The sequence below is a fragment of the Stegostoma tigrinum genome, chromosome 7 (assembly GCF_030684315.1).
Source record: "Stegostoma tigrinum isolate sSteTig4 chromosome 7, sSteTig4.hap1, whole genome shotgun sequence".
NCBI classification, from domain to species: domain Eukaryota; kingdom Metazoa; phylum Chordata; class Chondrichthyes; order Orectolobiformes; family Stegostomatidae; genus Stegostoma; species Stegostoma tigrinum.
The window spans coordinates 51,389,118-51,403,346 of record NC_081360.1 but is presented as its reverse complement, the minus strand read 5'-3'; the positions used below and the strand labels follow the sequence as shown (position 1 = coordinate 51,403,346).

The 14,229-nt window shown below is 41.2% G+C and overlaps 1 protein-coding gene across 9 annotated transcripts in view; it reads right to left on the bottom strand.

The window, feature by feature from the left end:
- Positions 1-14,229, bottom strand: part of myo3b (myosin IIIB) — a 583,195-nt gene that overhangs the window by 107,900 nt on the left and 461,066 nt on the right. For all 9 annotated transcript variants that reach the window (XM_059647251.1, XM_059647253.1, XM_059647249.1 and 6 more), the window contains one exon: positions 9,237-9,351. In XM_059647251.1, the coding sequence (XP_059503234.1) occupies positions 9,237-9,351 (115 nt within the window). The remainder of the gene's footprint in view (positions 1-9,236; positions 9,352-14,229) is intronic.

Below are 14,229 nucleotides of genomic sequence, written 5' to 3'. Positions count from 1 at the left end.
GCTGAAGTTCCTCAAGCAACCAACACTTGCTGCAGATGTGGTCACCGCATATCACAATGGGATCAGCCAGCTCCCACATCATACAGCTACAACACATCACCTGTAATTAACTCTGCTTAGTTAATTACTTTATTGAGTTATTCCGTGATCAATACTTCTGGGAGACCGTGTATCACGAACGATGCTTGCAGCTTTTCAATCATCGTCCCTGAGTTTGCTGAATGAACGTTATGTATGTCCACCCACTTTGAATGAGCATCCATGATGACCAGGAAGATTAAGCCTATGAAATGACCAGCACAGTTGACATGCAATGGAGTCCAGGTTTTTCATGGCCATTCCCATGAATGTGGTGGCACTGCTGGTAGCAATTTTTGTCCTTATTGGCACTCTGGTCTCTGCCCCAGGAATACAGCAATATTGGCATCCAACCCTGGCCACCAGACATCGTTTCTTGCTAGCGTCTTCAGCTTGGAGACCCCTGGATGACCCTGGTGAAGTTTAGGCAGTATCTGGCAGTGACCTTTACTCAGGACAATCACTCTTGCTCCCCACAGCAATAAACCATTGTCTACAGTGATCTGGTCTCAATAGGTCCAGACAGGTTTCAATCCAGGGTGCGATGACCCTTCTGATTCCCCCATTACCACCAGCCGTTTTAATTTTGCGAGGACAGGATCTTTGTATCCACAGTTGGATATTGTCAGCAGTGACTGAAAGGGTGTCCAGGAAGTTTAAAACCAAAACAGACTCCTTCAAGGGAGGTACCACTGGTGGAGCGTGGAGCACCTGCCAGTGGGAGGCAACTCAATGCATCTGCATTAGCCACTTGGCCTCCTGGACAGTTCTCTATTTGTATGGGCTTGAGAATAAAGGCCCGAAGCCAAATTCCACTGGAAGCTACGGGCAGCATCTCATTGTCCTCCTTCGGTGGAGTGGCAGGGGTCTGTGGTCTTTTACCAACACAAATTCCCATCCGCAAAGGTACTGGTAGAACTTCCTCACACCAGAAATGACAGCCAAACCTTCCTTCTCTATCTGGGCATATTTGCGCTCGGCATCAGGAAAAGTCTGGGAAGTGTATGCTATCAAGTGTTCCACTCCATTGGGCCACTGGTGAGCCAACACTAACCTGATACCATACTGAAAGGCAGCGCACGTCAGCACTGCTTCTCACTTTGGATCATAGTGGGCCAATTCCTGAAATGATGATCGCTGTTTTTTCACTTCCCTAAAGGCTACTTCTTGGCTACATGACCATTTCCAAGGCAGACCCCTTTTCAACAGGAGCTGTAAGAGTGCCAAGATGGAGGCCACGTTATGTATGAATTTTCTATGATAATTTATTAATCCAAGGAAGCTCCGGTGCAGTCATGGGAGCTGGGGTTCCTTTGATTGCCCTCACTTTATCCTCCAATGGGTGTAACCTGGTTGTGTTGACTCTATCTCAAGTATAGCACTTGGGGCACCTGGAAAACACATTTTCCCATTTAAGGTGTGTGCCTGTCAGGGAGAATTGTTTGAGCATGATGTCTAAGTTCTCCAAGTGCTCTTTATTGGTTTTCCCTGTTCTTAGTATCTCATCCAGATAAATGGCCACCTGGGATAGCCCTTGTAAAGTGTTCTCTATGGTCCACTGGAAAAGGGTGCAGACTGATGGTACCCCAAATGGCTATTTTGTATATTGGTATAAAATCTTATGGGTATCAATTGTGGTGCACATCTGGGACTCCTCATCCAGTCACAGTTGCAGGTAAGTGTGGCTTATGTCCAGCTTCGTAAGTGATATCCCCCTCTGCCAACATTGTGTGCAAGTCCTCTTTGTGAAGGATTCAGTATTTTTCCTGCTGAGAGACGCAGTTTACCATTTGCTTAAAATCCCCACAAAGGCAAACTGAGGCATCAGGCTTCACAATCATTACAACCAATGCCAGCCATTCTGCAAACTGCACTGGTCTGATGATTCCTTCACTCTCCAGCCTCCTCGATTCCGCCTCTACTTTTGCCTGCACGGAAAATGGCACCAGACGGACCTTGCAAAATCTCAGAATTGCTTCCAGGTCAACATGTGAAGTGGCTTTGGGCCCTTTGACAGACCTACATCCTTCCTGAAATACTCCTGGGTATTTCACTGAGGCAGTCATTTTCTAATTGAAAAATGTTGAGCCAATCCAGGTGAATTTTTCTCAACCAATTTCATCCCAAAAAGGCTTGGGCCAGAGCCTTTTATCACCATCAGTGGCAACTGCACCAATTGCTTCTCATAGGAGACCAGAAACGAAGTCATATCCTTAATCTGCAGTAATTCCCCAATGTATGGTCTCAGTGTGGCTGAGGTCTTATGCAAACTTAAGGGTTGGAGTCCCAAGTGAATCTTTTTAAACACTAATTGTGCAACCACAGATACAGCTGCACCAGTATCAACCTCCATGGAACTGAACGGCCATTTAAGCAAATAATAATTTTAATTGGATACAATTTGGATGTCACCAAGCAATTTATTTGTTTCAACCCAGGTGTAGGGGGTCTTTCCGGGATGTGCACTCTCCTGGGTACCAGTCTACAAGTTTTCTTACTCAGGTCAGACCTTGTAGGACCCGTCTACTGTATCCAGTCTGCATACCAGCAGCAACTACAATGGTTTGCCAGCCCAGAGCGTGAAGAACTTTTCAGCCATTTAGCTGAGGCTCGGCTTTATTCTGACATTCTGCTGTGGGCTGGCCTGGGGGTCCCTCTGATCAGGATATGCCCTGCGAGAGGCTCTGTGGTTGCCTACACTCACGTGGTGTTCCGCAAGCTCAGTTGGACTTGTGAGGGAGTCCATTTCCAGTAGGATGTTCTGTAGCTCCCATGCTCCATTTGCCGTTTTTTTTTAATGACAAAGCCAGTTGCAGTTCCTGTTTGAAGTCCAGTTGGGTTTCAGTTGACCAACTCCGTCAACTCCTGGAAGGTTTCAGTGTCTGGTGCCTCTGGGAAAGTTATACCCCTTATAACTGAAAATGGTGCAGGTCTGTAAGCAGTCAAAGGGACTACTTGTTGCTTTTCATCTGCCCCAGTTTCATTTGCCTGAAAAAATATCACATTCTTTTCACGTACTGGGCCCAATCTTTGTCAGCAGGATCAAATGAGTCCAGCTTCCCAAATAAAGGCATAATGCCAGAAATGCTTACCATAACTCCAAGATGATTGTTGCAAGCAAATGTTCTTCAGGCACATCTTATTTTTTCCTGTTGCCACTGAAATAATTGCACAGAGGCTGGTATTCAGTTACTAAGCCACCCTTTATTTACTTGTACACAGTATACTGGCTACGGCCAGATATCTTGGAGTCAGTCACCTGGACTGAGAAGATTCTAATTTCCTGGTTTTATTGGTCAGCCTGGGCTTTCCTGATTGGCCAGGTTAACAACCCCAATCAGGGATCTCATACTCAACAAGATCAAACTTGTTCCAATCACTGAAGAATCCATGTGTGCTGTGGAAGCTAGTAGCCTGTAGCCATGGTGACAGTTTAGCATGAGGTGTCCAAATGTTGGTCACATTTGATTCTGTGTAGAAAAAATGGTTAGCTCATGTTGCAGGTTTTTAATAGGTCAGTCAAAATTAGATCAATGAATAATATTCAGCAGACAATCAGTTTGCCAGTTTTACTCATCCAAAGAAGGTGAATCTGTGATACTCAAGAGTTGTTGTTAGCTGGATTCCTGCATTCTTGACAAAAGACAGGTTATGGATGGTGGGGATCTTCTCACAGAAGCTAGAAATCTAGAACTGTGCAAGTGGTTAGATGCTTGAGTCTAGTTGGGTCAAAACACTAGGCTGTAGACTTAAAAGTAGGTAAGCTCAGTTGTAAAAGCAGATCAAAAAGGCTTGTCTGGGAGCTCATTCTGGAAGCTCAGAGGCATTAAAGGTCACAACTGTCAAGCTATCACTTAAAGAGGGAACGTGCTAATATGCAAGAAACCAGGATATTGAACATATGACTAGCAACTATGGCACAATCTAGCTTGCTGCACATAGTGTGAGGCACTCTAGTTGTGTTTTCCTGTAGTAACATTTGCTGAACCTTCATAATTATTCTAAGCAATGCTAAAACATATCTTCAACAAAAAAAATCTACATCCTGCATCTAATCGTGGTGTGAGATTGACAAATTTTTGTGTAAGCAAACGCTAAATCACAACATGGCGATCAGCAATGATTTCTCTTAAATGGCATGAAGGCAGCAAAGTGAGTTTAAAGACATAAAAAGAGCCACGGACAAAATGTGAGTCAGTACAGAAGCTGCATGTACATTGAAACATCGGGAGGCATCCTTTTACAAACAGCAGTGGCTGAACAGCGAGTACAAGATTTGTGGAATGGCTGGATTGGTGGCTCATTTATGCAATGAGTTTGTTTTGAATCGGGTTGTAATCAGTGTAATGAAATGTGAGGCTGGATGAACACAGCAGGCCCAGCAGCATCTCAGGAGTGCTTTCATTATTATCTTGGATTCTCCAGCATCTGCAGTTCCCATTATCACTTGTAATCGGTGTAGATTGCCGATGCAACCGTGGGTGTCATTCCCACACAAAAGAAAAAGCATACAATACGACAAAAAAGTCTTGTCCACAACCAGAAACAGTAACATAGCAGCTGCATTGCTGAATTTCTGCAGGGAAAAGGAGTAGATTCCCCCGGAGGCTTCATAATTCTTCCCGACGGATTATGTGTTGGAAAGAGAGGAGTAGCTTTTTGGTCACTCGAGGACAGCTGATTTGGCAGTTGATCGCATCTTTGCATTGATTGGATTGCCAAGGCTCCTGACATCACTCATTGGATCCATCTCATTGTAACTGTCATCATTTAAGAGTTCTTACAATATCAAGCCCTGCTGTTCCATCGGCTTTGTTGCTTCTCAGCCACCAGGCTGTGCAGCTGTTTGTAGGGGCTGTATATGCATTCACTGTGTAGATGCATTAAGCTGTTGGAACTGATTGCCGTGTGGGGACCTCCATACGGTGATAGGGAAAACGCAAAGGAAGTCATCCACAGTCGGCCATGAAATGTGTAAAAACTCAATTAGATCACCAAATGACCAATTTTACTGGTTGATTGCTATTCAAGACAAAAACAATTCACACCAGCTAACATCATTTCCAGAAAATACTATTTATTGTAAGTGCACCTAACTTTAACAAATGGCAGAGAAAGCTACCACTGTGCAACTTTAACATCCAAGTACACAGAGTCTTTCACAATCAGGCAGGGAAAAGACAGGCCATTCAACACAAATATTATGGATAGAAAAACGTTGACAGGAGAAAATTAAAATTCTGAAGATCAAAAGTCCAGACCTCAAGAATGACTTAAATTGTCTCACAGTGTCATCTGATCTCAGTAATGATAACAAACTGTTGTCTGAAAAGCAACAATTGTTCCTCACTTTGATTGTTCATCTAGTGGATCTAGATCTATGCTGTATTGGAATTCTTTCTTTTTACTTTATTGGTTTTCCTGTGCTTTCACTCACATAAAGACAAGCCAGAGAGAGTGATGTGTTCAGTTTACAACTTTTGGAGTTCTAAGACCGCTCTGCATTTACAGTTTTGGAACAGACTGCAGCTCAACCAATCCAAGGGCTGTGATCAGGCAGTTTACCTTTAATTCAAAGACTTCTGGTGCTACTTTGTCTCAGGTAATGATCTCACTGCTTTGAAACGCAAAATTCTCTTGCACAGCTAAAAATGCGCACTACTCAATTTTTCCAAATTACAAAACCCCCTCAGTATTTCAGCCATTTAGCAATGTCCAAAAGTTTATTGTCTGAAAAGGAAAACTATATAGTCACTTTTGAAAGAGTTATGATTATGGTTCTTTAGTGAGACAAAGTGTTCGTAATTCTGACATGTTACAAGATATGGCTATTGCTGATTTGGTACATGTTCAATGATAGCACCACTCCTACTAAATCTAGGTCCACACTGTTTCACCTTGTTCAAGCCTAGGTCAAGGTTTTTATGTGAAACGGGCAGTTAGTCATTTATTGCTGATGAAATCCCTGTTCTTTCTGGCGAGTACTTTTTAAATCCATGAGACTCATTCGTGGAATCAACCATTTTAAAAGAATAGGAGTTGAATTTTTAGTTTTCTCCCCATTAATAGTTCAAATTAATAATTCAGACCCTGCTTCAGAAATTTTGAAGGAGGGTCACTGGGCTCAGAATGCTAACTCTGTTTTCTCTCCACATATACTGCCAGACCTGCCGAGTTTCTCTAGCAATTTTTAGTTTTGTTTGCTCCAGATCTTCAGCATCTGCATTCTTTGTTTTATTTTGAAAGATTAGTGGTTCCCTTCTTTCACAATTATGTATGGTACATATTTCATGATCCATTATGAGGCTGCATGTCTGTTTAGCAATTCCAAACCATACTGTATATATGATGATGCTTAGATCTCCTGGTGTACCTTGTCCAGAATAGTGGTTCTTCATGAAAGAGGAATAATAGTGAAGTGGTGGGGACAATAGTGAAGGGTTATCTGTACTCAAAATAGATTTTCATACTTAAGCTTTTGGGCTTCTTTTTAGCCCAGTTTTCTATACAAAATTCCAGCTCTTTTCTGACTAGTGCCTTGTATAGTTTAAAAAAACCTTCCTATTTTTATATTCCAGTCCCTATGAAATAATGACCAAAAATTCATTTTGCTTTCTCTGTAACCCACTGGACTTGTATGCTAGCTTTTCCCAGTTTATGCATGAGGAAACCCCAAACCCTCTGTGCTGCAAATTTCTCCAATTTTACGCATGTAACTGATATTCAGCTCATCTATTTTTCCTGGCCAAATACATAACTTCACATTTTCCATGTTATATTCCATCTGCCAAAATCTCCCCCATTCATGTAACCTCTCTATATCCCAATCCAGACATTTTTTGTCATTTCAAAGTATCTGTCAATTCTGTGTTATCTTCAAACTTACATATATTTCCTTCCCTCAACCAAGTCATGAATATACATCATAATTAATTGTTACCCCAGCAATGATCCCTGTTAGTTCAGGATAACATTCCGGAAGTGTCTACTTTATCCCAACTCTGTGTCTTATAATAATTAACCAATCCTTTCTGTTAATGTACTTCCAAAACACCAGGGGTTGTTAGCTTATTAAACAGCTTCTGGAAATCCAAATATATCACATCCCCACTTCCTTTTTATCTATCTTGCTTGTTACCTTATCAAATTATTCAAATAAATTTGTCAGGCATAATTTCCCCTTCATTAAGACATGCTGACTCTGGATGATTATATTATGCATTTTTAAACTTCCTGCTAATATTATATAATACAACAAACTCGAACATTTTCCCAGTATTAGATGTTAAGCTAATTGGCCTATAGCAAGTGCAGGGAGTGAAGGTAATTGCTGTGTGAGATTGGTGAATACATTTAATCTTTAAAGTAAAAATTAGATCTTCAGTTTGTGTTTGTTTTTCTTGTCTTAAAAAAATCTGCTTAAGCATAAGCAGCATTCCCGTTCATTTTTTTCCTCTGTGCAGCCCTCTGAGATGTGTGCATGGCAGCCACTTTAGAAGTTAACGCTGTGATCTGCGTCACCACCATACCACCATCATGAGATCAAGAGGGAGTGTTGAGTATAAGATTAATACTGGTGGTTTATTCATTTAAAAATATAATTACAGTAAAGTATAAAGACCCTGGAATTGAGGGTATTCATTAATAAATTAAAGCAAACATGATACTGGTCACAGGACAGGTGATGTGTTGCTACTGCAGCATGTGCAAGTTGCTGGACTCCAAGTTGCTTCAACTCAAATTCATCCATTTGCAACTCAGGGAACTCCAGATCAAACTGAAGCTAATGTCCAAGCTGCAGATATCATACCAAATCAGGGAACTGAAAGTTACCTAGACACTTTGTTCTGAAGGCAGTTACACCCCTCAGACTAGGTAATTTAAACTTGTGCTGTGGTCAGGGACAGCTGGACATGACTGCAGGTGAAGCAGATATGGGAACACAAGGAGTTGCATTTGAAAAGTCTCAGCCCAATTGGCCAACAGTTATGACGTTCTTCAAAACTGTGCAGACAAAGGTGAGGGCTGCAGGGAAGATAAGCAAACTAACCACAGCAACGTGGTATAGGGAATCATTCTAGTGCTGGTATGGGGCAGCAGAGTATGGAATGTGGTGGTGCAAGACGACAGTATAATTAGGAGAATAGATACTGTTCTCTGAGGGTGATTTCCAAAGACTCTGTTGTCTGCTCAGTGCCAGGATTAAGGATATTTCATCTGCACTGGAGAACAGCATGGAGTGGGAGGGGTGTTATCCAGTTGTAGTCAGCCACATTGGTACTAATGACTTTGAATGACTAGAAAAGAGATTCTGCAGAAAGAATTTGTACAATTAGGAGCCAAATTATAAGCAGAACCTCTCAGGAAATAATCTCTGGACTATTACCTGACCCATGGGCAAACTAGCTTAGGGTAAATGAAATCAATGAGTTAAATGCTTGGCTCAAAGATTGGTGTGGGTGAAATGTGGTTTCAGTTCACCAGACACTGGCTCCACTACTGGGGAAGAAGGAAGTGGGATGAACTTCATTTCAAGTGCGCTTGGGCCAATGTTCGGGCAAATCCAACATCTAGGGCTATAGAAAGGGTGTTAATTTAATTAGAGGGGAGAAGGTTTGGGAAAGGGGAATGTAGGCTTACAAAGCAAAAGGAGTTAAGAACACGGAGCTACAAAGTCTAGATGCTGGAAGGCCCGTTAACTTACTTTTATACGCACTATTAAAAGTTTAAATTCTTCAATTCCTAAACTTGCAAGCATAGTTTTACGTTTTGCATAAATAGCTTCTGTCAGTCACTACCAGTGTCACTGAATGTGCCTGAGATTTACATTTTTAATATATGACAATAAACTGAATACTATCATGGAATACTAATTAATATACTTTATGGATGGGGTTGATAGATATTTCATACGAGATCTCACTTCTGTATTAAGCAGGAGTAAAACATATTGCAGAAAAACTTAAGATGGCAATGTCAGTTCAAGATAGAGTTATTTCTAGATAAAAAAAACCAACTTGAGCATTCAGAGCTTAGTATTTTCTGTGAAAACTTTCACTTTGTGTAAAACAAACTTTGCTGAAAGCAGTGCATTAAACATAACAGTAATATGGTTTGTGTCATCTTTAACATTCTTTGTCATATCACATATAACTGACCTTATTTGTTCAAAACTGGATTTACCCTCTGTGGTTTGGAATCCTTGTTCTGTTCCCAAAATATTGTTTTTCTTCATGGTTTTATATTGCTTACGAGCCAGATATCCCCTGATACCTGTAAAGGATCATGTACAACATAATTAAACTCATTTATTAGACTCACATAGTTAGGAAGATAATATGATCATTGCTGCATGCAACGCACAATTCCATATCACCCTCACAAAACGGCATTGCCAACGAACACTTAAAATACAATTAATCTTTTGGTTACTTACAATACATGGGCATATTTAAGGCATTACCAACTTTAACCTTAGGCAGAAATTGCTAATGCTAGTTCCATCAACTATGGCCACCTGAACACTTCAAGCTGGAAAAAGGCGTACCTGCCAGACAGGTCAGGATGCCCAAGTGATAATCCTAGCAGTTCTGTCTGCACATGTGCTCAAACACCTGTGGAAACACAATGCTTTGGCAGACAGTGTTGGTTGAATCTCCCCTTTGTAATGATTTATTATCCAGTAGACCTCCCTGTGGTATCACAAACAGACTTGAACAACTTACTATTTATGCAAAAAGTAAAACTATGCTTGCAAGTTTAGGAATTGAAGAATTTAAACTTTTAATAGTGCGTATAAAAGTAAGTTAACGGGCCTTCCAGCATTTAGACTCTTAATCAGGAAAGTTTGTCAGTGGCTTTCAGATCACAACATTTTATATTTTTCATGCTTTGTCAGGAGGAAAGGCATGCCAGAGTAATTAGGGTTGCCTATTTGGCCAACAAAAATGAGCTAGCATCTATTCCAGTGGTATATGGCAAGATGCCCAGGGAATGACCTATCTTTTTAGTTTGGATCAGCAGATAGAAAATGCTTAGGTATCTCAGATGTTATAAGGACAACCACGTTCATAAAACTTGCAAGGACACTAACAGTCACGATCACTACAATAAAAACAGTATTGTAGTGTGCCATGGTAGTTATTACTGAGGATTAACATGTTGATATATCAACCAGAACAATTCTTTCTACACTGACACCTCCTTTTCCAGATGTTACAATATTAAATTGAAAGATGCAATAAAATGTTTCACTGTATAACCAGCCTCATTAAACCCTGAAATGAAAATAAAAATCACCACAGTAATACAATGATGTTTATTTTAGATTTGGAAAAATTGTGTAAAGACATTACATTAAAGCAGACATGAAACAAGAACAAAGATAATGGGAACTGCAGATGCTGGAGAATCCGAGATAACAAAGTGTGGAGCTGGATGAACACAGCAGGCCAAGCAGCATCTCAGGAGCACAAAAGCTGATGTTTTGGGCTTAGATCCTTCATTAATGGTCTAGGCCCGAAACGTCAGCTTTTGTGCTCCTAAGATGCTGCTTGGCCTGCTGTGTTCATCCAGCTTCACATTTTGCTATCTTACAGAACAAGAACAAGACTGGTGCAAATTCGGAAAACTGCCAGATCGAATTGTTTTCTTTATAGAAGACATCAATGTTGAAAAGGAATGTTAATGATCAATGTTCTGTACTTCAATGTTCTTATTTTTAAAGCTGCTGTGACTTACTACTGAAAGTTAAAGAAATAAAATGTTGATTTCCATGCAGAATTTATAAACACTTTTGCCTTTGCCTTGCTTTTAATCAAACGTGATCTGGAAATTCCATGCTGTTCTTGATGTAATTTCAGTGTGTGCTAACTTTTTGGCATCTATTAATGCTATTTCCTGCCCTAAAATCTATCTCCCTAAATTACCTTGTGCTTTTTGGCCCTTCCCACAATCTGCCCATGAAGTCCCGAATGAGCTCATTTACATCCATCTTAGCCTTCTGCTTTTACACATGCAATGCACGAGGGGCAAGTTAGAATGTGAATTATAAGCGCAGCTGTTGCCAGAATCAGAGAAAGTTGGAAATGAGGAATTTGTGAGTGAGCTTGAAAAGTGTAGAGAGTCTTAATTGCAATTTCTGCAACTGGGAATTAGTTTTGTGGCAATTTTTTTGGCATTCTGCACAGACCTGGACTTGTTTCAGAGTGCTTCTTTAATTGCAACACTATCAGAGAACTTGTGTGCCATGGTCATCACACACTCCACCAACCACAGTGGAAACTTCTTCGTATCAGGTATGGCATGCCCTGTCTGATTTTACGATTGTCCACTCTGGAGGAGGAGAACAGCAATATGGAACAAATGAGCATCAGGCAGCACTTAAGGAAAAAGGATCCCATTTGATATTATTTTTCCTCATTGACTACAAAGATAACATTTGTCAGGAAGACATACTGACATGTTGCTCGGAGGCAGAATAAAGTTCACTAAAATGGTCATGAGGGTGATCTGTCACAAATGTTATGAAAGTTAAGAGATGATCTCTTGTCTAAACTGCTGTCTTTATTTGACCAAGAAGGCGACGACTACAATCAATATAGTGTAATACACATAGTGTAATTTCAGACCGTCACAGGGAAATTCATGGAATATTAACTAGGGAGCAGCAGGGATAGATTTTTGTCATGTAATTTACACACTTCAAATGAGATCTGGGAAATTTATACCATTTTCTCCACGGCAGAGATAAAAGGGAAGGGCGGTGGCAGCTGGAAGATTGGCAGGGGCTGCTGCCCTTAATGAATCAGAAAAACTCTAAACGTTACCAGTCTAATGGTCTCTGGAATTTGCCCTCAGAACAGCCAATCTAATAGTCCCCAATCCTGAAAGCCCTGGGAAACAGAAGTATGTATGAAGGTTGCCATGGACTAGAAGCTTCTATTGCCTTTAGATATTCAGTTTTTAATTTTGTGGAGGTGGAGACAGTGCTTCCAACCTGTTTCTTAGGAGGATTCTGCTTCAAACTGCAATTACGTAACAACAAACACAGGAAATAGGAATAGGAATAGGCTATTCAGTCCTTAAAGCCTACCCTGTCATTCAATGAGAGAATGGCTGAGCTATATCACACCATTTTCCTACATATCCCTTGATGTTTTTAATATGCCAAAATCTATCATTTGCAATCTTGAACATTCTCGTGACTGACCGTCCTCAACCAGTCCGGCACGGTGAACTCCAAAGATTGACTATTCTCAGACTGAAGAGATTTCTCCTTATTTCAACCCTAAAAGCCCGAAAAGCCCTTCCCCTTGTTCTGAGACTGAGTTCCCTGGTTTAAGATGACCCAGTCACAGATCACAGAATCTCTGCAGTGTGGAAACAGGCCCTTCGGCCTAACAAGTCCACACTGAACCTCAGAGTATTCCACCCAGACCCGTCCCCTTGTAACCCACCTAATCTACACATCCCTGAACATTGTGGGCAATTAGCACAGCCAATCCACCTAAACCTACACATCTTTGGACTGTGGGAGGAAACTGCAGCACCTGGAGGAAACCCATGCAGACACGGGGAGAACATGAAAAAACCACTCAGGCAACTGTCTGAGGCGGGAATCGAACCCAGGTCCCTGGTGCTGTGCGGCAGCAGTGCTAACCAGTGAGCCACTGTGCCACCCCAGGGGAAACATGCTTCTTGCATCTACCCTGTTGATTGCTGTAAAAAACTTAAATTATTTTTAAAATTTATTCAAGGATTGTGAATGTTACTGGCTGGGCCAATACTTATTGCCCATCTCTGTCCTTGAGAAGATGGTGAGCTGCCTTCTTGAACTGCTACAGTCTACATAGTGTACAAACACTCATAATGCTGTGAAGAAGGAAGTTTCAGGATTTTGACCCAGCGACACTGATAGAATGCCAATGTATTTTTAAGTCAGGATGGTACCTGGCTTGGAGAGGGACCAGAGGGCTGTAGTTTTCCTATGTATTTGCTGTTCTTGACCAGCTATATGGCGGATGTGGGTTTGTAAGAAACCTTAGTGAACTTTTGCACTGCATCTGGTAAATGGTACACACTGCTGTTATTGAGTGTTGGTGATGGCAGAGCGAATATTTGTGGATTTAGTACCAATTAAGTTTGCTGTTTTTCTCCGGAATACTGCGCAGCTTTTTGAGTGCTATTGAACCTGCACTTAAGCAGGCAAGTGGGGAGTATTCCATCACACTCCCAACATGTCATGAAAATGGAAAACAGGCTTTATGGTGTCAAGAGGTGAGTTACTCATTGCAGGATTCCTGGTTGTTGACTGGTTTTTGTAGCCACTGCATATAGGTGACTGATTCAATTCAGTTTCTGGTTAGTCATAACTACTATAATGTTTTTAGTGGAAGATTCAGCAATGGCAATCCGATTTAATGTCAAGGAGCAATGGTTAGATGATCTCTTGTGGGAGATGGTCATAACTGGAACTTGTGTGGCACCAATGCTACTCCCTAATTTTCAGCATATGACTAATGTTGCCCATGTCTCGCTACATTTGGACATCTACTGCTACAGTGTCTGAGTGGCCATGAATGGTGCTAAATGTTGTCCAATCATCAGTGAACATCTCTACTCCTGACCTTAAGATGGAAGGAAAACCACTGATGAAGTAGCTGAAATTGGTTGAGCTGAGAAAACTAGCCTGAAGAACTATTGCAGTGATGGCCTGGAGCTGAGAATGATAAACTTCCAACACCCATAATCATCTTCTTCTGTTCCAACTATGCTTCTAATCAGGGGAGAGTATTCTTCCGATTCCTGTTAAATTTTGATCACCGATGCTATACTTACTCAAGTACGATGTCAAAAATAGTCTTAAGTAGCTCTGGGGTTCAGTTCTATTGTATATTTTTGAAACAAGGCTGTAATGAGAACAGTGCTGAGTGGCTCTGGAAGAACCCAAACTGAGCAGCTTTGAGAGGGTTATTGCTGAGTAGGAGCTGCTTGATAGCACTGTTGCTAATTCCATTTGTCACTCTCCTGATTGAGAGTTGTCTAATTGGGTGGTAGTTGGCGACGTTGTATTTGCTCTGCTTTTTGTGTACAGTCATAGCTGAGGAATTTTGCACATTGCTGGGTAGATGCCAATGTTATAGCTGAACT